The 25,185-nt window shown below is 44.7% G+C and overlaps 1 protein-coding gene and 1 long non-coding RNA gene across 3 annotated transcripts in view; one reads left to right on the forward strand and one right to left on the reverse strand.

Annotated features, from left to right (window-relative positions):
* Positions 1-4,836: 4,836 nt before the first annotated feature.
* LOC311613452 overlaps positions 4,837-25,185 on the reverse strand; it is a 165,576-nt gene continuing 145,227 nt past the window's right edge. Inside the window, exons 2-3 of one of the 2 annotated variants that reach the window (XR_014793458.1) lie at positions 6,235-6,366; positions 4,837-4,982 (exon numbers count right to left, since the gene is read on the reverse strand). This is a non-coding gene — a long non-coding RNA (uncharacterized lncRNA). Of the gene's footprint in view, positions 4,983-5,027; positions 5,044-6,234; positions 6,367-25,185 lie in introns of those variants that run through there. The other variant, XR_014793459.1, reaches the window with a different exon arrangement.
* SGPP1 (sphingosine-1-phosphate phosphatase 1) overlaps positions 21,660-25,185 on the forward strand; it is a 32,763-nt gene continuing 29,237 nt past the window's right edge. Inside the window, exon 1 of the mRNA XM_084897461.1 lies at positions 21,660-22,520. Within this exon, the coding sequence (XP_084753587.1) occupies positions 21,804-22,520 (717 nt within the window). The 5' untranslated portion in view covers positions 21,660-21,803. The remainder of the gene's footprint in view (positions 22,521-25,185) is intronic.

Consider the following 25,185-nt stretch of genomic DNA (forward strand, 5'->3'; position numbering starts at 1 on the left):
GTTCATTTCTTTAAAAAGAAAAAGAAAGACAGATTACAGAGAAATGGGAGGCACACGGCAGGGACTGGATTACAGGACAGTTAAGATGATGTGCTCTCTTGAGGGTGGTTATGGCAAAGGTGTGTTAACTTAGATGCACAGAAAAAATGAACAGGGCTTGCTTAAGGCAAAGATAAAGCTTTTGCTAAAGAAGTTGTATGCTTGAGGCATGACTGCCCACATGATCTGCTCAGTTAGGAATTTATGATCAGATCACCTCCTGAGGTTACTTTCAAACAACCCCCTTTTTCTGTCCACAAATCTATTCATGTATTCACACTGCAAAGTGAGCTAAACAGTTTCAAAATGAAAATCAGAATATGACTGTGTGTTTCTTTCAGGTTATTACTTTCCTGGTACTTCCTATTTAGCACACTGATCTAACATTGATTGGCGTATTAAATATAAATTTAATAGTTCATAAGCCTTACTACTTAATATTTTCTTGTATCAGTGAACAAGGTTCCTTTTCTTCAGGGACATTAGATTTTTCTCCCAGTACATGCCTCAATATTAATTTCCCATCCTCTTTCTGTATGCCTTCCCTAAAATGGAGACTACAGAGAATGGAAATATTTTTTCGAGATCCTGCTGGAATGCTTTGAACTATTTGCTTATTTCTTAGAAATAGTGTCTAGAAGCCTACAATAAGCAGCCCAAAAGTTCTAATTCAAGCTTGTAGTGCTTGTCTTTGTATAATGACATCTCTAGGTTCTGTGCTAAAGTGAGTCTTAGACATGGCGATTTGTTCTGCCCACTTTAGTTTGTGGGCTGTGCTTGACAGTTTCATCTATACTTCTAGCTTTTCTTATAAAATTCAATGAAACATAAGGTTAAGCAGCAAAAATAAATAAGTAATATGCAAATTTTGAACCTGAATTATAAACTCAATCCTCAAAAAATGAATGCAAATATCTAGCATTAAATGCATACAAAATTTTAATCTCATTTTATTCTTACTATTTACAATTAAATTTTTTAAATTTTAAATAATGGAGAGGCTGGCCAGGTAGCTCAGTTGGTTAGAGCATTGTTCTAATACACCAAGGTTGCAAGTTCAATTCCCAGTATGGGCACATATAAGTATCAATGAGTGAATAAATAAGTGAAACAGCAAATCAGTGTTTGTTTCTCTCTCTCAAATCAATCAATTAAAATTTTTTTTTTTTACAATTGAGAGTAACAAAGCATGTAAATAAACGTAATACCCCAAGTTATGTGACTTTTTAGTTTTCTAAGGCAATGGTCTCCAATATCTGGTGTTTGTCCTTCAGGACTATGCAAGACAACTTCTTCCCAGTGGGGCATGGGAAGAAGAAGAAGAAGAAGAAGAAGAAGAAGAAGAAGAAGAGGAGGAGGAGGAGGAGGAGGAGGAGGAGGAGGAGGAGGAGGAGGAGGAGGGGGAGGAGGAGGAAGAAGAAGAAGAAGAAGAAGAAGAAGAAGAAGAAGAAGAAGAAGAAGAAGAAGAAGAAGAAGAAGAAGAAGAAGAAGAAGAAGAAACAGAGAAAGAGAAAGCAGGAAACCAGGACTGTGCAATGCACCTGCACCCAAAAGTTCCCTACCAGGTGGAGATTCTGCTCCCCATTCACAGATGGGAAAATGAGGCTCAGAGGGGCTGGGACTGGCCCAAAGTTACACAAACAAGAAGAGCAAGGCTGGGAGCTGAACCAGAGAGATTCCTACTGCCTCTGGGTGTGTGCCTGTTTTGGGGTGTATCGGCAGATAAAGTGTTCGAGGTGTGTGGGCAAGGTGATAGAACTGGCATGGAGGGACCTAGAGGGGCCCATTGGGAACTGAGTAAAATGACTGTTTACAGACAAAACAAAAACAAAGATTCCACACAAAGGCACATTATTAATTCTTTAGAGTGGCAATTAAATAGTTCAAACGTTTGTTTCTTTTATTTTCATAATATCCCTTTCTTCCCCTTTTCTTTTTCATAAAAATGTTATGACACACACAGCAACAATGACAAAGAAATCCAACCTATGCTTCCTCTGAGCTGTAAGTTTCCAAAATTTCACAATTATGGTTGATTATGTATTTTACTAACTAGTTGTCTCTTTAGATTTCTTGTACCCCATAACTACCAGTTTTAAATACCAATTCTAAACAAAGGTGACTTGACAAATTCATTTTACTCTCAAGGCCAGTTTTTCTTCAAGTGAGGTGCTGAATTATTTTAGGATCTTTCATTGTCTAAATAAATTTTATTGCAGTGACCAAAAAAAGATAGGAAACTAGAATAAGGAATGCAAGAAAGTAAGAAAACTTAAAAGTTACAATGAATACTTCAAAGAATAATAAAAAAGAGAAATAGCAATTTTAGCATGTTGAAAACAGAAGATCAACAATAATAACTACAATTTATTAAATGTTTCCTATGTGGCAGGCATTGTGTTAAACTTTTTACATAAACAACCTCATTTTATTCTTCACAAAAATCCATCTGATGTAAAAAGCAATATTACCTATTCCAGGATCACCCAGCCAAGAAGTCACAGTGCTAGGAACAGAATCTACATACTCCTACTTGTCTCTAAAGCTTATCTCCTGACCACCATTCATACTCCCTTCTATGCAGCATGTATTGGAGACAAGTTTGATAATGTAATTGCTCTGACTGACATGGAAGGTAGCGAATAAGAGCTTACCACTTTACAAATAAAAATGTAAACAGGAGCCCTAACCAGTTTGGCTCAGTGGATAGAGCGTCAGCCTGCGGACTGAAAGGTCCTGGGTTCGATTCTGGTCAAGGGCATATACTTGGTTGGGGGCACATCCCCAGTAGGAGGTGTGCAGGAGGCAGCTGATCCATGTTTCTCTCCCATCAATGTTTCTAACTCTCTATTCCACTCCCTTCCTCTCTGTAAAAAAAATCAATAAAATATATATATTTTAAAAAATGTAAACAGGGAAGAAAATTGGGGAGGTAATGGACAAAACTCTCTACACGAGTTCCCAAATCTAGCATTTGTCTGGCATCTTGGGCAACAATATCTGCTTCAAAGTAAAATAATGAGTCCGTGAGGAGGCGATAAAGCCATGAAAAAAAAGCTATTGGTGCACCCCTATGTTCATAGCAGCACAATCTACAATAGCTAGGATTTGGAAACAGCCTAGGTGCCCATCAGCAGATGATTGGATAAAAAAAAAACTATGGTATATATATACAATGGAATACTATGCTGCCATAAAAAGAAGGAATTCTCATCATTTGCAGCAACCTGGATGGAATTGGAGAACATCATGCTGAGTGAAATAAGCCAGTCAATAAAAGAGAAACACCACATGACCTCACTCATTTATGGATAATAAAGAACATTATAAACTGATGAACCAAAAGATAGATATAGAGACAGTAAAGCAACAAGCAGACTGTCAAATTACAGCGGGGAGGAGAGGGAGATCTGGGGGAGATAAGAGATCAACCAAAGGACTTGTATACATGCATATAAGTACAACCAATGGACACAAAACTCTGGGGAGGGAGGGGATGTGTGGGAGGGAGGGAGGTGGTAAAAAAAAATCAATAAAATATATTTTAAAAAAAATAATTTAATAATAATAAAAAAAGCTATTGGTGCTGTTGTGCAGCCATTTGTCAGGAAAATGTATGAATCATTTGCATAAGTCATGAAAGTCACATTATGTATTGCTGCAATACCTGACTTTCTTGATAAATTCTAATAATAGGGCTGATCTTTGAACTCTAATATTGCTGATTAACTTTCTATAGCCATGTCTGAGGGATGATTTCAAAGTTTAAGAATTTGAAAACCTGAGTGCATACAGAGGATCTGAAATTTTTGGATGTGTGAGCAACAAATGTAACACACTGGACATGCCAGGCCACTTTAGTATTGGGAGGGCACTGTCCTAGTTACCGTCTTTTTTTCTACCCAGGTGGCATTTCTTCCCTGTTTTCTTGCGAGCACTCCATTTACTGTGGTTCCGATGGGGCTAATTCCATACCTCCTCTCCACCATACATACACTTCCACATATACCACCACCATCACCTTGGGAGTAAATGGATGGTGGCAGAGTATCTAGCTAGGTCTCTGCCACCATTTGAAGAAAGTCTGTGAGACAATAAAGCCAACAACAGGGAGAAGAAAATGCTGAGTGGGCACGTGGCAACATTCCCGTGACCTCATTTGAAACTGAGTCTCTGCTGTAGGTGAAGCTGAAACAATCTTGCATTTCCCAGTCACGCGGCCAACAGAAGCCCTTTGTGTTTAAGCTCGTTTAAGCTGGGCTTCTCCCACTTGCAAACAAAAGAAAGACTTGACTGTAGATCCACTATCAATGTGTGCTGTAAATACAGTAATACCAAGATATCACTAACATCGCAGGTCCTTGCACATCTGGAGTCTGTAAGCTCTGGCAAATGTGTCACAGCCTTTGCGTAGGTACAATGAAGCACAACCCCATCACAATGGCCCTAGTTTTTATTATTTTATTATTTTTTTTATTATTTTTTAAAATCAATCTTTATTGTTCATATTATTACAAAGGTTCCTCATTTCTTCCCCCCTCCACCAGGTTCCCACCCCACCCTCCGCCCCCTCCCCATCCCCCATTGTCCTCATCCATAGGTGCAGTTTATGTTCAGTCTCTTCCTCCCTCCCTTTCCCCGATAGTAAATCCCTTTTCAGGTAGTAAATCAGTTACTTAGCATTTTCTCATATCAATAATACCTCCACATGCCCAATGATACACTTCACACAAAAGACATTTCCAAATAGGTCAACCAGCCTCATCGAGGACCCACCCAAGGCACTCACAGATCAACACCCCAGAGCTATACTAACTCAACACATCCAGATCTAAGCCTTCATCACTTGATTCAGCAGATCCTCAAGTTCCCGCAAAAGTTTCCAGCCATGTCTGAGAGGCATCCGTGGGGCAGGGGCAGGCGAGGAGCAAGCTGTTCCGGGCCTGGATGCTCCGGGCCTGGCCTCTGTTGCTCTGGTTTGTTCCACAACCAGCTGCTCCGGGTCTGGTCACTGCTGCTCCCGACCTAGTTGCTCTGGACTTGGCTGCTGCTGCTCCAGGCCTGGCCGCACCCGACCCGGCTGCTCTGGGCCCGGCTGCTCCGGGTCAGGCCGCTCTGGGCCTGGCCGCTCCCAGCCTGGCAGCTGCTGCTCCGGGCCTGGCTGCACCTGACCCGGCTGCTCCAGGCCTGGCTGCTCCCAGCCTGGCAACTGCTGCTTCGGGCCTGGCCGCACCAGACCCGGCTGCTCCGAGCCTGGTCACTCCCAGCCTGGCAGCCGCTGCTCCAGGCCTGGCTGCACCCGACCCGGCTGCTCCGGGCCTGGATGCTCCCATCCTGGCAGCCACTGCTCCGGGCCTGGCTGCTCCCAGCCTGGCAGCTGCTGCTCCGGGCCTGGCCACACCAGACCCGGCTGCTCCAGGCCTGGCCGCTCCCAGCCTGGCAGCTGCTGCTTCGGACCTGGCTGCACCAGACCCGGCTGCTCCGGGCCTGGCCGCTCCCAGCCTGGCAGCCGCTGCTCCGGGCCTGGCCGCACCCGACCCGGCTGCTCCGGGCCTGGCCGCTCCCAGCCTGGCAGCCGCTGCTCCGGGCCTGGCCGCTCCCAGCCTGGCAGCTGCTGCTCCGGGCCTGGCTGCTCCCAGCCTGGCAGCTGCTGCTCCGGGCCTGGCTGCTCCCAGCCTGGCAACTGCTGCTTCGGGCCTGGCTGCACCAGACCTGGCTGCTCCGAGCCTGGCCGCTCCCAGCCTGGCAGCCGCTGCTCCAGGCCTGGCCGCTCCCAGCCTGGCAGCCGCTGCTCCGGGCCTGGCCACACCAGACCTGGCTGTTCCGAGCCTGGCCGCTCCCAGCCTGGCAGCCGCTGCTCCGGGCCTGGCTGCTCCCAGCCTGGCAACAGCTGCTTCGGGCCTGGCCGCTCCCAGCCTGGCAACTGCTGCTCCGGGCCTGGCCGCACCAGACCCGGCTGCTCCGGGCCTGGCCGCTCCCAGCCTGGCAGCCGCTGCTCCGGGCCTGGCCGCACCCGACCCGGCTGCTCCGGGCCTGGCCGCTCCCAGCCTGGCAGCTGTTGCTCCGGGCCTGGCCGCACCCGACCCGGCTGCTCTGGGACTGGCTGCCCCAGGCCCGGCCACTCCGAGTCTGGCCGCTCCCAGCCTGGATGCTCCGGGCTTGGCTACTGCTGTTCTGGGCCTGGCTGCTCCCAACCCGGCTGCTCTGGGCCTGGCTTCTCCGGGCCCGGCCACTCCGGGTCTGGGTGTTCCTGGACTGGCCATCCTGGGCTTGGCTGCCTCCGCCTCAGGCCTGGCTGCCACTGCCCCAGGTCTGGCTGCTCCAGTGCTGGCTGTTGTTGCTCTGGTTCTGGCTGCTGCTGCTCTGGGGCCTGGCCGTTGCTGCTCCATGGCCCTAGTTTTTAAATTGTTGCTTTCCTTTCTACTATTTTGAATATCATGCATACAAAAGGCTACGAAATGCATCTGCACCATCTAGAGAACTGGAACATCCAAATATCAGCCCCCACTTAGAAACAGAAGATCATAGCGTGCTGGCTTCGGCGGCCCACATACTAAAACTGAAACGATATAAAGAAGATTTGCCCAAGCATGGTCCCTGGGCAAACATGACACACAAATTCATGAAGTGTTCCATATTTTAAAAAGATAGAAAAAAAATCATAGATGCTTTAGAAGCCCACTTTGTGCTCTTTCCACATGACCTGAGAGGTAACCACTACATAGTCTTTGGGTAACCACTATACACAGGGTGGAGAAAAGGTCGGTTTGTATACACATAAGGTGGGGCAAAGTTGCTAGCATTTTTAATGCATTGTTGGATTTTTAAAAAAATATATTTTTATTGAGTTTTTACAGAGAGGAAGGGAGAGAGCTAGAAACGTCGATGAGAGAAACACTGACCAGCTGCCTCTTGCACACCTCCTACCGGGGATGTGCCCACAACCAATGTACATGCCCCTGACCGGAATCGAACCTGAGACCTTTCAGTGCGCAGACCGATGCTCTACCACTGAGCCAAACCGGTTTTGGCCATTGTTGGATTTTTTTATTTTTCTCTTGTGCTGTATTATTTATTTATTTATTTATTTATTAGTTTTCTCTTGCATTGTTGATTTGATTTACTAATGTTTCATTTAGAATATCCATGTCTCATTTCATGAATGAAAGTAGCCAGTAATTTTCCTTTTCTGTACTTTCCTTTTCTGGTTTTGGTTCTCAAGGTCACATTCGTCTGATTAAATATTACTCTATGGAATGGTACATCTAGAAACTATATCAGCTCTTGAGTCACCCAAATAATAGAATAGGAAATTAAGTTATACTACATTGCTCCAAGCATGCATTCAATCCACTTCCATTGATATACTTAAAAACTGGGCAGGGTGTCATTTATCTACAGAAGAGGAATACATAAGTTTGTAGATAAAAATGTTATTTCTCTGTAAATGGACATTTCTGAATTATGTCATAAGTAAACAAGTTAAAGAGGCAGATATTTTCAAAGTAAATGCTTTGATGTACACTATCATTCTTTATTATATTAATTACTAGCGGCCCAGTGCACGAAATTCGTGCACAGAGGGGGAGTTCCTCAGCTAAGTCTGCACCCTCTCCAATTGGGGATCTCTTGGGGGATGTCTGACTGCCAGTTTAGGCCCGATCCCACAGTCGGACATCCTCTTGCAATCTGGGACCGATGGCTCCTACTGCTCACCTGCCTGTCTGCCTGATCACCCCTAACTGTCCTCCCCTGCCAACCTGATCTTGCCCCCAATAGCACTCCCCTGCTGGCCTGATATCACCCCCAACTGCCCTCCTCTGCAAGCCAATTTGGTTCTGATTGGTCAGTTTCTATGCCAGTGTCAAAAGCTCTGCCTCCTAGAAAGACATTGGCTCCCCACAGCACCCAAATTTGGATCTGATTGGTTGGTTCCTATGCCAGTCAGCATCTCTGGGCCTATCTCTGGGCCTGATTAAAGAGGCGGGGTTGAACAGCAGTTCCAGCTGAGACCGGGAGAGAGAAAAAAAGCCCAGCTGCTGGTCAACCTCAGAAAGAAACAGGGAGAGAGAGAGAGAGAGTTAAGTACTAATCAACAGCTGCCACCGAGGCTGCGGATCAGACCCTGCCTCTCTCTCTGAGTCTCAGCCATCTGGGCAGTCAGTGCTGGGTTGGTCAGCTTTTGGTTGTGATTGGTCATTACAGCCCTGGCCTTTTATATATTAATATATTTTATTTACTAATTATATTAATCTTCTTGCACTCCTACATAGAACATTTTTTCTGGCTTTGTACTGGACAGAGCAGTCTAGTAAAAGAAAAACAGTAGTCCACCACTACCCAGCATACTTAATTCTCATTCCAGCTCTGCTACTTTCTAAGTTGCCTCAACTATACAATGGAGATAATATTCATTACAGTTCTTTTATTAAGGATAAAATGATGCATATAAAAGTCAATTTATATAAATGTACTACTTGAACTATGATGTATCATTGTTCTTTTTTTTTTTTTTAAATATATATTTTATTGATTTTTTACAGAGAGGAAGGGAGAGAGATAGAGAGCTAGAAACGTCAATGAGAGAGAAACATCAACCAGCTGCCTCTTGCACACCCCCTATCGGGGATGTGCCCGCAACCAACGTACATGCGCCTGACCGGAATCGAACCCGGGACCTTTCAGTGCGCAGACCGACGCTCTACCACTGAACCAAACCGGTTTCGGCTCATTGTTCTTTTTATACTCTGGTATTCTTGATAACTCAAAATATAAGAATATGCAATTTAACTTCTTTTTCTATTAAATATATTTTTGGATGAAAATGTACCTACTTTTGAAAATCTAGAGTGGCTAAAATTAGTTGTAGAGTTAATGTAAAAAGATAGAAAAGTGGAATTTTTGCAGCCAAAAGATTGCTGTTCTCCTCAGACAGTAAGTGAAAATGGTATGGATTTATAGCACTCATAATTTAGACATGAAACTAAATAATCTTGTTTACCAAGCAATCAAAACCTTATGAAAAACAAGGGGAGAAGCAATACAGACCTGCTTTTGAAGTGATATCCCACTTCTGATCTACACACAAACTTGGTTGTGATGTCAAAGAATTTTCAGCCTCATTGGTGGGGCTCAGTTGTTGAGAATCTCAGGAGATTGAGAATCTATTCCCCATCAGGGCACATGCCCCGGTTGTGGACTTGATCCCCGCTGGGGGTTGAGGGGAGGGGGAGTCGGGGAGGGGGGTATGCAGGAAGCAGCTGATGTTTCTGTCTCATCTTTGATGTTTCTTTCTCTCTCTCTTCCTTTCTCTGAAACCAATACAAACATATTTTAAAAAGAATTTTTAAAAATATGGTAAGGAATATTTTATTCAAGAGGAACTACTTAGATGGAGGTTTTGCTGTAGGAGCAAGAATATGAATGCAACAAGTAGGAGTGGGGATTTATAGCCAAGTTGGACAGCAGAGGTCAGTGAATGGAAAAATTACTTAGAGAAATTCTTGCTAATTCAACAAGCCAAGGATGGGTACAGTTTTTTGTGTTTTTTTTTTTTGGTTTGTTTGTTTGTTTGTTTATTTTGCTTACTTATTGTTATATAATGTCTGGTCATCAGAATGTACACCTGTAACAAATATAATGATGTTATGTCAACTATAATTGAAAAAATTTTAAATGATTAAAAAAAGATATCAAGGATGCAGGATGATGAATTTGATCTATGGAAGATGATCAGATATCAAGACTCAGTAGGATTCTAGCTAAAACTGGACTAAGCAGTAGAGGACAGATCCCAAACGTGGGACCTAGTGGAGAAGAGGGCTCAAGGAGTCCGACTCGGGTTTGGTGAAGGAGAAAGTCTGTCTGAGGCTGTAATTTCTGTCTCTTGACTTGATGGTTTAAACATCAACTTCTCCTGTAGAAGATTTTTATGGGTTTACTTGAGCCAAACTGAAAATTGCCAGGAAGCAAAATCTCAAACAGATTGAGAAAATGCTCCAGAGAATGGCAGTTTTACAGTTTATTTTATACATTACAATCAAAGGAGGAGATGTGTGTGGGGGAAGGGGGAGAGGAGAGGAGGGTACGTAAAATTCACTGGAGGTAGGTTAGGGAGGCTAGGAAGCAAAGGAAGAATGTATCTCTGAGATTGAATAAAGCAAGCATGTCAAACTCGCAGCCCTCTGCCCACATGCAGCCCACAATGAATATTTTTGCGACCATGTCAACATAACAGTCTGTAAGAAATGTTTTTTTGTTTGTTTGTTTTTTGAAATTTTTAAAAATATTTTTTATTGATTTTTTTTTTTTTTTTTTTTTACAGAGAGGAAGAGAGAGGGATAGAGTTAGAAACATCAATGAGAATCATCGATCAGTTGCCTCTTGCACACCCCCTGCTGGGGATGTGCCCACAACCAAGGTACATGCCCTTGACAGGAATCGAACCTGGGACCTTTCAGTCCGCAGGCAATGCTCTATCCACTGAGCCAAACCGATTTCGGCTGTAAGAAATGTTTTAATAAAAATTTCCTAACTTAATTTTTACAATGACCTGCTATACATAATTATTAATAACGAATTACAACGTTGGCTAATTACTGATTACTATAATCGTGTTGCATTCATTTCCCTTATGCACCTTACGTGCAGGCGCACCATTTCTCTCCACTAATACCAGCAGCGAATATTTTAGCAGCCGATGGCCGTGTCATTAATCTTGTACTGACTTGTTTGGTGTGAGCAACAGGAAATATTTCGCTTTCGGAGAAAAATAGGTTTATTTGCGTTATGCTTATTAATTTGTGCAGTTATTCGGTGTCTGGTAAGTTAATGTTCAAGAAAAAATAATTTTTATTAAATGTCTATTATTTTATGTTAATGATTACTCATTTATCTCAGCCCTTTGTATTCAGCATGTCTCTATGGAAATAAACCTACGTTTCTATGAAAATTGAAGCTTTTGTTTTTTTGTGCCAACATAAACCTTGTTTATTTGGCCCGTGTTAGCCTTTGAGTTTGAATATGCTTGGAATAAAGAGTAAAGTGCAGAGACGCGTGCTTCTTCTACACTGGTGGTATAGGGTAGTCAACAATGAACATTTACAGAATATAGAAACGGTACACAGGCAAAGAGATAACAGTGAAGGGCTTGAGCTCTGAGTCTAGAGCTCTATGAGGAGGTGGTGCCCTGAGGTGTCTGGAAAAGGAGACTACTCTGGCATTCCAAAGGTATGTTATCTTCGATGCAAAAATACATAGACAGGATCGATTTAGGTAAAGATTAACCTTTGTCACGGAAGATAGCGACCTAGAGTCTGACTACCCGCCAGGACTCGCTTTTAGTTAGAAGTTTTAAGTTCAGACCATCCCAAGTGGTTGCTTTAGGTCTCTGTCTGTAAGGCTGCCATGCAGGCCTCTCCTGAGCTTGTCAGGTTTACTATGTCGCCCCTTTTTTGGTTCACACATCAGCCTCACATTGAGAAAAATCCAAAGTTGCTTCGTGTCAACACTCCTTATTACCCTTGTTGCTGTTCACCATTAAGCAACAGTTTTAGTATCTGATAACCACTCCTATTCTTAGTGACTATGTAAGGGCATTAAATAGATAAGGACAGTTCTGAAAACATTAAATGGCTATGTTTCAAATAAATGTTTAAATATTGGAATCTGTCCTGTATATACTACATGTGGGTGTGTCAGAGTTAGTAACTCTGTCTAGGTGTTGAAATGAAACTCAGGTTTGGGCTTGACATTCAAAGAATACCAAACCCTTTCACTCCTCAGTAGGAATCTCAATGTCAAGTAATGCCTCCTTATTTGACAATCTTGAACTTTACCTGAAGGTTAATAAGTCCACATTTCATTTGTGAAAATAGCTTACTGCAAGGAACCACTCTTTCCTATAGAAGTTAGATAAGACTCTTGGCTAGTTTCCCTATGACTAAGCCAGACACAGACGCTCCAAATTCCCATTCTTTATCTCATAAACGACTGGCTGAATCGTTTTGTCCCCACTGATCGATAGAAACAAAATTATATTAATCAAGCTTTAGTTAAGCCTCTTTCCTCCGAGTGACCTGACCTTTTGCATAACCTGAACCAGCACAGATACTCCTGTAAGGGCAGTTCCCTGGCCTCGGAGTAAAAATTACCTTATCTACCGTCTTATCACACCACCCTTTCCTCCCAAGTCCCCAACCTGGTCCTTCTGGTTCTGTTTACTCTTCCCTATCGAAGAATACCCTTTTTGCCCTAGCTGGGTTGGCTCACTGGATAGAGCATCAGTTCTTAGACGGAAGGGTCCTGGGTTCCATTCCAGTCCAGGGCATGTACCTCAGTAGCAAACTCGACCCCAGGCCCTGGTCAGGATACAGGAATCAATGTGACACATTGGGGTTTCTTTGTCTCTCCCCTTCCCTTCAGCTCTCTTAAAAGTATCCTTGAGTGAGGATTAACAACAAAAAAGATTAAGAAATATCTTTTTTTTGTCCAACTCTTGATGCTCACACATCTTATGTTCCCAGGGTTCTCCCTATTGCCACAGTTTCCCCCGCCTTCACCTGGATAATCCTCTCAGATTTGTTTTTTATTTGACATAGTCTATCTTTGAATGTGACATTTCTTTCTTTAAAAATATGTTTTTATTTATTTCAGAGAGGAAGAGAGAGATAACATCAATGATGAGAATCATTGATTGGCTGCTTCCTGCACATTTCCCACCTGGAGATTGAGCCCAAAACCCAGGCATGTGCCCTGACTGGGAATCGAACTGTGACCTCTTGGTTCATAGGTCAAACACTGAGCCACACCACCTGGGTGAATATGACATTTCTTAAACTGATTTCACATTACTTCGTTCTAACTGGATACCTTACACCTGCCACCTTCTTTCCATTACCACTGCTCTCATTCAGGCCCTCATTAAACTCACCCTTGCCCATTATAAACTAGTCTCCTCAGCCTCCAATTTCATTTAACTTTTCACATTGCTAGCAAACGAATATTCCTAATTATTATTATTCCCGGTTCAGCATTCTTTTGCACTCTTATTGCTCCTTTTTTTTCTTTTTTTTTTTTCTCAGAGACTAAAGTCCAAATTCCCTAGCATAGATTTTGTCTCTTCATTAAGGTATAACCACATCTCTTCTCCTCACAGGAACTGTTTCATCTGTTTCTTAAACAAAAGTTTTCCTTTTTCATCATGTTTATTTGTGAGAAATGCTCACCTGTCCGAATTCATATAATGGACTTCGCAATATGAAGTATGGCGAAAACGAGACCTTCAATGTGGTCTTTCAAGACCAGGTGTCTGGTTGAGCAGGTATACCTGGAGCGGGCATCACAGGCAATTTGTCCCGAGTGTGCAAGAGTCCCTACCCTGGCTCTTCATTGGGTGAGTGCTATGGGGTTAACAGTTTTCCCCGAAGGTGGCTTACGTTTTATTGTCTCCTAATTGGGTTATTTTTTTAAAATGGGCTGAGGCCTTTTCTTGTTGTCTCCACTTCCCTTTGTCTAGTTGTGGCGGGAGGATCTTCGTAGAAAATGTGCTGCTGGTCACATACACAGTTCTCTGTTCTTATGGCCTTTCCCCTCCTCCTTATATCCTGTTTGCCCTGGGAAGATTCAGTAACCAACTGGCAACATGCTGTCAGTATTCTCCACTAAAAGTTGACTCTGTTGAAGAAGGATCACAGAGGCCTAGTTCCTACACACATACCCATTTTCTTTTCTTGGGCATCAAATGTTTTTCTTCCAAAACTCCTTACTCTGAATGTCTATCCAACACAAATGTCATTCCTTCCCTGTTTGGGAATTGATCTCTTCCATTATTCCTTGTGTACATTGTGTTTGTACCTCCATTAAAACGTTTAAGGCAGTTGTCTTTTATTACAGGGATCTTGAGTACATTTTTTTTTTTTAACCTTTCATTGCAGATTATAAACTTATTCCTCTGGGTATCTTCTCTAGCCCTAAGCCTAATGCCTTGCATTTGGAAAGGTATTAGATTTATTTTTTTAATTAAAATGAACTGAAAACTATTCCATTTCCTTTGTGGTTCCATGTAACATTTTGTGTAATGTATATTTATTATACCTTTTGTTGTTGTTCTTCACCCAAGAATATGTTTCCATTGTTCTTTTTGTTTTGTTTTTAATATATCTGTATTGAGTTTAGAGAAGAAGGCAGAGGGAGAGAGATAGAAACATCAATGATATGTTAATTTTCCCAAGTCCAGGGTTTCACTGCAATCTGCTTGTAGGCACTGCTTCTCAGTTGGACAAACCCTCTCCAGAGCCCAGACAACCTTTGCTCATGGCCACGCCTTTGCTCCTCAGATGCTCACAGGCGGTGATCTCACCCCAGCTCACAGGGCTTTGGCCCTTCATTGTGGTCGCCCTAGATCAGGCCAGCAGTCTTCCCACATTGTCCTACCTACTCTGTTCCATCCTGTGCCCCACAGCCCTTCACCAGGGCCACACATGCTTTCACGGCCTTAAATGGTCTCACCTTGACAGTTCCTAATCTCACTTCTACTGTTTGCATATCTGAACCAATTCCCTATTGTTTCCCCTTCAGGAGACCTTCAATAAAACACTGGAATGGAGGTTTTAAGTTTTGTTATGTTGCCATTTATTTACTGAAAATTTACCCAAGGAAAAAAAAATTTCCCCCACACAGAGCTAACCTAAAGCAGCTAATATTACCTTCCCATCTCTCCGGCTGGAAACTTGATCCTGGGATATCGCAAGCCAATGACCTGTCCTTCACATCCTGAAACTGCAAGTAGACAAAACAGAAAATGAGATAAGGCCACACATTATGTTCCCTGAAATATTACTCACAATCCTTTTAAAAAAATAAAAACTTCCTTATAATTAAAAAAATAAAAAGAAATAATAATGATAAAAGAGAATCCTTGATTGGTTGCCTCCTGCATGTCCCCAATGAGGATTGAGCTCGCAACAGGGGCATGTGCCCCTGACTGGAATCAATCAAACCATGGGCCCCTCAGTCCGCAGGGGACTCTCTATCCACTGAACCAAACCAGCAGGACTTTTTTTTTTTTTTTTTTTGAGAGAGAGAGAGAGAGAGAGAGAGAGAGAGAGAGAGAGAGAGAGAGAGAAGAGAGAGAGAAAGACAGAGAGAGAGAGAGAGGGAGAGAAAAGTGGACATGAGAGAGACATGGTTGCCTCCCACAAAAGCCCCAACCAGGGCTGGGGATTGAGCCTATGTGCTCTTGACCCTTTAGTCTGTAGGACTGTGTTCTACTCACTGAGCCAAACTGGCAAAGGCTGTTTATTATATCTTAACTACAGGCTCAGTGCACAGATTCGTGCATCAGTGGGTTCCCTCAGCCTGGCTTGCTCCCTCTTGTAATCCAGGGCCCCTTGGGGGATGTCAGACTGCTGGTTTTGGCTCTATTCCCAGCAGACCAGGCCAAGAGACCCCACCAGTGCACCAATCTGGGCCTCTGGTACACATATAAGATCGGTTAATCTCTTCCTGACCTTTCCCCTTCTCCCTTCCCTCTGAGATTCATCAGTCTGTTCCACGTTTCCATGCTAGTGCACTGAGCATCTGTCCCCTAGTGATCAGTGCCCATCATAGCTACTGATCTAATGGTCACTTAGGCATATATATATATATATATATATATATATATATATAGAGAGAGAGAGAGAGAGAGAGAGAGAGAGAGAGAGAGAGACAGACAGACAGACAGACGAGGCCCAGTGCATTAAATTCAGCCCAGCCTGCACCCTCTCCAATCTGGGACCCCTCGAGGGATCAAGCCTCAATGGACAGTTGGACATCTCTCTTACAATCCAGAACTGCTGGCTCCCAACTGCTCGCCTGCCTGCCTTCCTGATTGCCCCTAACCACTTCTGCCTGCCAGCCTGATCACCCCCTAACCACTCCCTTGACAGCCTGATTGATGCCTAACTGCTTCCCTGCAGGCTTGGTCACCCCTAACTGCCCTCCCCTGCAGGCCTGGTCAACCCCACCCCCCAACTGCTCTCCCCTGCAGGTTGGGTCCCTCCCAACTTCTCTTCCCTGTTGGCCTGATCACCCACAACTGCCCTCCCTTGCAGGCCTGGTCCCTCCTAACTGCCCTCCCCTGCTGGCCATCTTATGGTGGCCATCTTGTGTCCACATAGGGACAGGATCTTTGACCACATGGGGGAAACCATTTTGTATGTTGGAGTGATGGTCAATCTGTATATTACTCTTTTATTAAATAGGATAGAGGCCTGGTGCATGGTGGAGGCCAGCTGGTTTGCCCTGAAGGATGTCCAGGATCAGGGTGGGGGTTACCTTGGGGCATGGGGCGGCCTGGGTGAGGGGCCTGTGGTAATTTGCAGGCCAGCCATGCTGCCTTGTGACCCAAGTGGAGGCCCTGGTATCTCAGGTTTATTTATCTTCTACAATTGAAACTTTGTAGCCTGGAGCAGAGACAAGTCTTCTGCTTGCTCCATGGCAGCAGCCATTTCTGTTGGGATTTATGTACCTTCTATAATTGAAACTTTGTAGCTTTAAGCAGAAGCCTGGCCAGCCAGGGTGTGTGGAAAGCTTGGCTTCCTCCATCGCCTGGGGCAACCCTACCCACCTGCTCTTTCCAGCTCCATGGCTGCTGCCATTTCTGTTTGGATTTATGTATCTGTTATCATTGAAACTTTGTAGCCTTGAGTGGAGGCCTAGGCCCTCAAGGGGAGGCGGAAAGCTTGGCTGCTTCCATTGCCGGGGAAACCCAAGCCTCCCTCCTGCTCTCTGTGGCCGTAGCCATCTTGGTTGGGTTTATTTGCATATTTGTTCCTGATTGGCTTGTGGCGTGGCTTGTGGAAATGGCTTATGGGTATAGCAGAGTGATGGTTAATTTGTATATTATTATTTTATTAGATAGGATGATCTACTTAATATAGTGCAAGAGTTCTAAACTCAGAGAAGGCAACTGAATGTTGTTACTATAAGACAGAAAATGGAATTTCCTAAATAATGATGATGATAAGAGAATAGCAAAGTTTGAACCAGTGGTTTTATGAGTTCTTGGGAGGTAATGAAACATAATGTATTAAGAGTGTAGGCTCTGTTTTCAGATACTATCTAAAACCAGCTTTACTACTTACTAGCTCTGTAAGCTTGAGCATATTTATTTACTGTTTCTGTGCTTCAATTTTTCATATGTAGGATGAAGATAGGAAGAACATATACTTTACAGGATTGTGAAGATTAAATTAATTAATATCTGAAAAGCACATCGAGTAGTGCATTAGTAATAAATTACCTTTATTACTAATTGGGTAGGTCTTACCCAATTAGTATTACCTTTATTATCAAAATCGGCTACCCAAAAAAGAAAAAGTTTCTCTTGTTGCTTCTTAGTGATAATTTAAGTCAAATATTTCCAAAGAATGCATTACCAAGTAGCTGTAAGAGGCAGAAATAGAATATTGGGGACCAGCTACAGCTATAAGAAATATCAATCATGCTCTGTTAACCATGATAGTTTTGTTCTGGTTAAAGAAAGCACATTCTAACCTTGCTGGGAGTTATACACCCATGGGATGTGGGAGTCAACCTTGGACCTGGGAACCAACCTTGGAATGAGGCCCATTCCCATCCTATTATCACGGAAAGATTAACAAACAACCTTGTTACCCAAACAATGGAGTTCCGCCTTCATTGCCTTAACCTGTAATCCTTATGCTCACTCTTGTTCCTTTTGCCTACTTCCCCTGTGTCCTATCCAATGTAAGCAGCTGGTTTATTTTGGGGGGAGAGGGGTGCAGAGCATATTTTCATATAACCTGCTGCACCCCAAACTGTCTGCATTATTGGAATAAATGCTCATATCTGATGCAACCCCTATCTCTGCTTAATTGGCTCAAGTTGTGACAGGCAGCCAAGACCCATTGGTTGTCCGGTTTCATAACTACTGGAATCACTGGTTTGATTAAAACCTGTGGCATTTTTGAGGATCATTAGGTTTCCTAAAAAACTTGCATAAGAACCAGATAAGAAAATGACTAATATAACCCAATGCATGCTGGGAATGAGCCAATACCAAATAATCAAATATATATATAGTTTTTGCTCAAAATTTATTTATTCTATTCTAATTTTTACTTATTTATTTATTTTTATTTTTTAGAAATTAACTTTTTTAAAAAATATATTTTATTGATTTTTCACAGAGAGGAAGGGAGAGGAATAGAGAGTTAGAAACATCAATGAAAGAGAAACATCGACCAGCTGCCTCCTGCACACCCCCCACTGGGAATGTGCCTGCAACCAAGGTACACGCCTATTGACTGGAATAGAACCTGGGACCCTTGAATCCACAGGGGATGATGCCCTATCCACTGAGCCAAACTGGTCTGGGCAATATCCCTTTTTTAAAAGGGGAATTTGTTGGCTTTTGAAATCCAAAGAAGGGATGAACAGCCAAGTGTCAAGAACGGCAGGGCTGCAGAGGAGGCCCTGAGGAACAACTGGAAAGAAGGGCTCAAACTTTGATAGGTGTCTTGAAACGTTTGGTTTCTGTTGCTGCCTATACGACAGTTTCACTTTCACTACTAATCAGTTTTCTCTAAAGGAAGAACTGCATCCACCATGTTTCTGAGTGTATGTTAAAGCTTTAGCTTGCCCGAAGCACAAAAAATCTCAGGGAACCTGCTCTCTTGGCCCAGCAGAAGGTAGGTGCCCAATTTGTGGTGACCAGAGCAGTCAGTTCCACAGTGTGCTAGAAAGATTATCCCAGGTGCTCGTTTTCTTGGGTACTTTATGAAAGACATGAGCCTTGAACACAGGGCATGATATAGTTAGGTAGAAGGAAAGAAAGCCAGTGTTTGAGGTAGGGGGAGTAGGCTTTGAATTAGTGATGTAGGTGGTCTGTGAATGAAAGACAAGCCTGATTGGAATGGAGGCTACATCCTTGTTCCCTCTGGCAATAACATTGGATTGCTATGATGGAACTAAAAAAGGTACAACAGAATTTGTTCCAAGTTGAAGCAGCCATTACAGGTTTCTTGTATAGACTGTGACTCTGAAACCCTAGTTTATATCACAAATAAATCCTCAACCACTTCTTAGAAAGCTCCTTCTTTGTCAACAAAACTCGGTTTAGGGTTGTGGCCGTGGGTATAAAGAAGAATGGTGAGCCCTGGCTAGCGGTTCAGTGGTTAGAGCGCCGGCCTGTGCAGTGAAGGGTTTTGGGTGTGATTCTCAGTCAAGGGCACGTACCTGGGTTACAGCTTCAATCTCCAGCCCTGATCAGGGCTCGTGCAGGAGGCAACCAAAGGATGTCTTTCCCTCTTTCTTCCACTCTCTCTAAAGATCAATGGAAAAATATCCTCGGGTGAGGTTTTAAAAAACGAGGATGAAGAATGGGTGAGAGAATTCAGAGAAAGGAAACTCAAAAGACAACACCCACTCATCTAATCTAGGAGCCTAGAAGGATGATAGCATTTAACAATGCTATCAGTAATGTCGGTGACAATCTGAAGATAAGCATCTTGAAAGCAGATGTCTTAATAACAATGCATCTCCAGGAATCTAGCACAATCGGTGCTTAATTTATAAACTAAATGATTCTCGTAAAACTAGTTAATAAAATGGCTTCTCAACCCCTTCTAGCTCTACAATTCTATGTCCATTTCTAAATCATGACCTTTAGTCTTCAAAGTCCTCAAATAACCACACACACACACACAAAGATCTTTTTTTTTTAAGGTTAAGATGGTGAATTTCATGCTATGTATTTTTGACAATAAAAACTGGCCTCTAAAAGGATAGGTTGTGCCGAAGCCGGTTTGGCTCAGTGGTAGAACGTCGGTCTGTGGACTGAAGGGTCCCGGGTTCGAATCTGATCAAGGGCATGTAGCTTGGTTGCCGGCACATCCCCGGTGGGGGATGTGGGGGATGTGTAGGAGGCGGCTGGTCGATATTGCTCTCTCATCGATGTTTCTGGCTCTCTGTCTCTCTCCCTTCCTCTCTGTAAAAAACTAATATATTTTTTTTAAATAAAAGGATAGGTTGTTTAAAAATATACATTTGAAAATGTCCAAAGACATTTTATAAATCTGGCCTTTGGTGTCAGAAGGCTGGCAACTTATCTTAGATTTTCTTCCCAGTTACCTTTTTAAAGCCGTGTTGATGTTGTCTCTCCTTTGCTTAAAAGCCTTGCATCACTCCCGACTGCTTACAAAATATAATCCCCAGCTCAGCATGTAAGGGCTTTACAATTTGATCCTATCTTCCCTTTCTAACTTCATTCCAACCACCTTCCCGCCCTGTACTCTGTGAGCTGCTGTTTACTAAATACATCTTGACTCATTTCCACCGCCTGTTTATCGCTTTTTCTCTCTTCCTAAAGTAGGCTCCTCCATCTATTGGTACTTTGCTCTTTAATGACAATCCATCTGAACAGCATCACCTCTTCACACCTTTCCTGCCGCCCTGGTGCACTTGTTTCTTCTCCCCAGAGCACGTGCTAACGTCTCTATTTTAGACTTTTCTCTGTTCTCTAGAGCGGGCCCTACGTCTCCCATTTATACTGTGAGCATCTTGAGGGCAGGGATAAGTCACAGCTTAACAATTGCCGTGAGAGGAGAACTCTACCTGGGAAAGCAGAAAGCGCTTCCAATGACATAACCGCGGGGGAATTCTCCAGCCTGCTTCTTGGAAGAGGTCCAAATTCTTTCATTATAGGCATTCACCTTACCAAAAACAACTTCCTGAGGTTCTGAGGCTTTCTAATAAAGACTGTTCTTTCTAGAGGTCAGATCTGTAACTTGTGAGACAGACACCTAATCAAACAAACGATAAAAATCTACACACTGCATTCAGCCATCAATTTCTGTGCCAGCCCCGCAGCTATTAGAGTTTTTAAAATATATTTTATTGATTTTTTTTTTTACAGAGAGGAATAGAGTCAGAAACATCCATGAGAGAGAAACATCCATCAGTTGCCTCCCGCACACCCACCACTGGGGGTGTGCCCGCAACCAAGGTACATGCCCTTGACCGGAATCGAACCTGGGGCCCTTCAGTCCTCAGGCAAACCGGTTTCGGCAGCTATTAGAATTTATGAAAAGGAATTCCTACACATGAGTCAAAAGCACCTGAGGTCTCGGTGCTTCTACTACCACATTTGGTCAGCGGCACAGCCTCGTCCCGGGAGCCACACCCAGCCCTGACCCCGCGGGTCCGCTGGCGCGGGGCTCGCAGGGCCGCCACCCCGGAGCCGCCGCTCTGTCATCACTGGTGATGATTGAGCCCAACGACTCGGGGCGCGTGGTGGTTCCTTCGCCTTCTTTCACCGTTTGGTTCCGCGCCAGCGGGATATCCGGGTGCTCGGCCGGCCGCGGGCACCGCGGGAGCGAGCCCGGGACCGGGACCGGGACCGTGGGGAGGAAGCGGGGCTGGAGTTGGGGAGGGAGAGCGGGCGCCGCGACGCCCGGAGGCGATTCAGGCGAAGCCGAGGGCGCAGCGGAGCGGGCTCGGCACCCAGTCGCCGCCGGCGCGCTCGGCGGCCGCGCTCCCCCCGGGGCGGCGGGCGGGGGCGGGGCGGGGCGGGCGAGGGGGCGGGGCCCGGCGCGCGCCGGCGCGTGGAGGCCGCGGGCGGTGGCGGAGCGCGCGGCGAGGGAGGGGCGCGCGGCGGCTGCGGCCTGTGGCGCCGTCACCCAGCAGAACCCGGCGCGCGGGAACGACTCGGGGCCGTCGTCCTCGGGTTCGTTCGCGGACCGCGCGCGGGTCCCGTTACCATGTCGCTGGGGCAGCGCCTGGCGCGGCTGGCGGCGCGCCTGCAGGACCCGCACAAAGTGGCGCGTTTCCAGCGGCTGTGCGGGGTGGGAGCGCCGCCGAGCCGCCCCGCCGCCGCCGCCGCCCCGAGGGAGGGCGAGAAGGCGGAGGCGCCGCGCTCCGGGGACGCCCGGGGCCGGGAGCGCCGGCCCGGGGCGTGCGGGGGCCCCCAGCCCCCCGGCGGCGGCGACCGCAATCAGTGCCCGGCCAAGCCGGGCGGCGGCGGGAGCGGCGGCCTCGGCGGCGGCGCCCCCAACGGCGTGCGGAACGGGCTGGCCGCCGAGCTGGGCCCGGCCTCGGCGCGCCCGGCGGGCGCCCTGCGGCGGAACTCGCTGACGGGCGAGGAGGGCGAGCTGGCCCACGTGAGCAACTGGCCGCTCTACTACCTCTTCTGCCTGGGCACCGAGCTGGGCAACGAGCTCTTCTACATCCTCTTCTTCCCCTTCTGGCTCTGGAACCTGGACGCGCTGGTGGGCCGGCGGCTGGTGGTCATCTGGGTGCTGGTCATGTACCTGGGCCAGTGCACCAAGGACATCGTCCGCTGGCCGCGGCCCGCCTCGCCGCCCGTGGTCAAGCTGGAGGTCTTCTACAACTCCGAGTACAGCATGCCCTCCACCCACGCCATGTCCGGCACCGCCATCCCCATCTCCATCGTGCTCCTCACCTACGGCCGCTGGCAGGTAAGGCTCCTTCCCGCGCCGCCTCGCCCCGCGCAGCCTCCGGGCGGTGCGGGAACACGGCGTTCTCTCTGCCGGCCACGGTCATTGTCACTGGGCGGCTCGCGCCCCTCCCTCCCAAACTTGTCTTTTCTGCAAGGGTTTCCCGGCGCCCACACGCAGGCCCGTTCCTAGGTTTGAAAGAGTATAAGTGATCGGGGAAACCTGGAAGACTTGGCCATCAAGCCGTATTTTCTTAGTGAACGCCTTTCTTAGCACCCAGAGGATACGCGGTGTTTGAAGGAATCCCATGATCATTGGGCTTTGATCGAGTTTTTTTTTTTTGTTTTTTTTTTTTTTTTAAGCGGGTTGAAGCCTTGTGATGCACAGAATATAGTTGTGATGAAGGATAGTGTCCTTAACATGAGTTGTCAGGTAACCAAGATTACGTTTCACCGTAGTATGTGGTGTCGTCTCCCCCGCCCCAAACTGACAGTTTCAGGCGTAGGCAAAGTTGTATGCCTGGCTCTGAGACAGTGTTTAACACAGTGTCATTCCAAAACCAGGATGGTCAGACCAGGCAGTGTCTTTTAAACGAAAGAGCTACTACCCGTTATGGAAGTTCATGGAGAACAAGACCGAGTTCTCTTTTTTAAGGGGTGTGGTTGCAAAGTTGCTGATGTGGCACATTTTATCTTCTGGATCACTAATCTGTAGTATCTATTGTTGAGCTCCTGCCTTAGGCTCGTGGCATTAGTTTTTTTTTTTTTTTTTTTTTTTTGTTTTTGTGTGTGTGTGTGTGTGTGTGTGTGTGTTTTAAGTGTGGTTTTATTCTTAAAACGAGAGTTCTTGATCAGATGAGTGGGTTTGTAGAAATGGCAAGCAGAGTAAGCCTGATTATTTGAGAAGAGTATTTACTTGGTAAACTCTCTATAGTTTGCCCACTTCTTTTGGCTGGTCCGTAAGGTAAGCTTAAAAACTCTTTCTTAAAGATGCAAAAGTTATTCTTAGGCTGCTGTCTTGTTTCCATAGTGTTTTAAATTGTAAGACCAGTCCCTTAGTTTAAGAATAAAGTTAATATTTATGGGGGAAATCTAAGGAGTCAGACTTTCTCCAGGTTTTTTCTTTTCTTTTCTTTTTTAATATATTTTATTGATTTTACACAGAGAGGAATTGAGAGGGACAGAAAGTTAGAAACGTCGATGGGAGAGAAACATCGACCACCTGCCTCCTGCACACCCCCCACTGGGGATGTGCCCGCAACCGAGGTACATGCCCTTGACCGGAATCGAACCCGGGACCCTTCAGTCCGCAGGCCGACGCTCTGTCCACTGAGCTAAACCAGTCCCGGCTCTCCAGGTTTTTTCCATTACAGCATAAAATCATCTTACATTGAGAAATACACACTCTGTGTAACACTCCTTTATGATGAGCTTACTTCTTCCAGATTTAGTTTCATTATAGATAACATCTTGTTCCCACGGACACTTCTGCCAGTGCCTCTCTCTTACCGCACGTGGAAAATACTCAATGTGCACACTAAGAATGACACAACTCCGAGGGAAGGGTACCGAGGACAGGCTTTCTTTCCTTTTTTTAAGAAAAGGAGATTTACAGTAATGTTCAGCTGATAAAGTGGTGCCCCCTTGTCATGTGTACAGATAAATATCTCAAATTTTATTTAATCTAAATATTTCACAAGTTAAGGTACTGTATTCAGATATGTTTGGCATGATGTTCACTGTTTAGCTAATGTTTTTCATATATTCATGAGGCTTTCAGGAATCTATAGTTATGTAACTCCTCCTCAATGAGTAGTTATGTTGCATGCTATTAATATTAGCAGAGAAAATAGTTATTTATTATTCATCATTCATTCAGAACATGCTATAACAGGAAGTTTGAACAAACCTAGTATATTTAATTCAAAGTTTGAGGACTTTGTATACAAATTTTAGAATTGGAGCTATACAGGATTTTAGAAATTTCCTAGTTGCAAACTATCATTTTACTCATGTGGAAACACTAATTACACTTATATAATTAATTTAAATTCATTATTTTACATCTTTTATTATAAATTTGAAATATACATCTAAATTTGAATAATTGTTTATCTTTTGGTTAGTCATTTTGAAAGATAGGCTCCCTTTTATGAAAGTTTTATGTTTACAATTGTTTGTAATAATTCAGTAAAAAAATAAAAAATGATATTTTTTATTGATTTTTAGAAAGGAAGGGGTGGGAGAAAGAGAGAGATTTGTTGTTCCACCGACTTAAGCATTCATTGGTTGTGCCCTGGCCAGGGATCAAACCTGCAACCTTGGTGTATCAGGATGATACTCCAACCAACTGAGCTACCCAGCCAGGGTGACCTTTTTTTTAAAATTGGAAAAAATAAAAGTTTAATATGTGTGCCTGGGGGATTCACAAAGTCATGGTAAATCCCTGAAAATTCTCAAAGATAGTGAGCCAACACTGGGTTTATAAAACTGTTTAAACAAAGGAAAAAGGTGAAGGTAGGGAAAGGGGTATTTTAGAAGTGAGAATGGGCCAGGTGAAAAAGGGCAGAACTCACTGGGCAGGACTGTCCCCTAAGACCCCTCATAAACAATAGGATACAGTGGGTATCCAGACAACGGCAGGTGCCTGAAGCCCTCTTATTTACCATATTTAACTCAAATTAGGG

The sequence above is a fragment of the Pipistrellus hanaki genome, assembly GCF_964339955.1.
Source record: "Pipistrellus hanaki genome assembly, chromosome: 1".
Classification (NCBI taxonomy): Eukaryota; Metazoa; Chordata; class Mammalia; order Chiroptera; family Vespertilionidae; genus Pipistrellus; species Pipistrellus hanaki.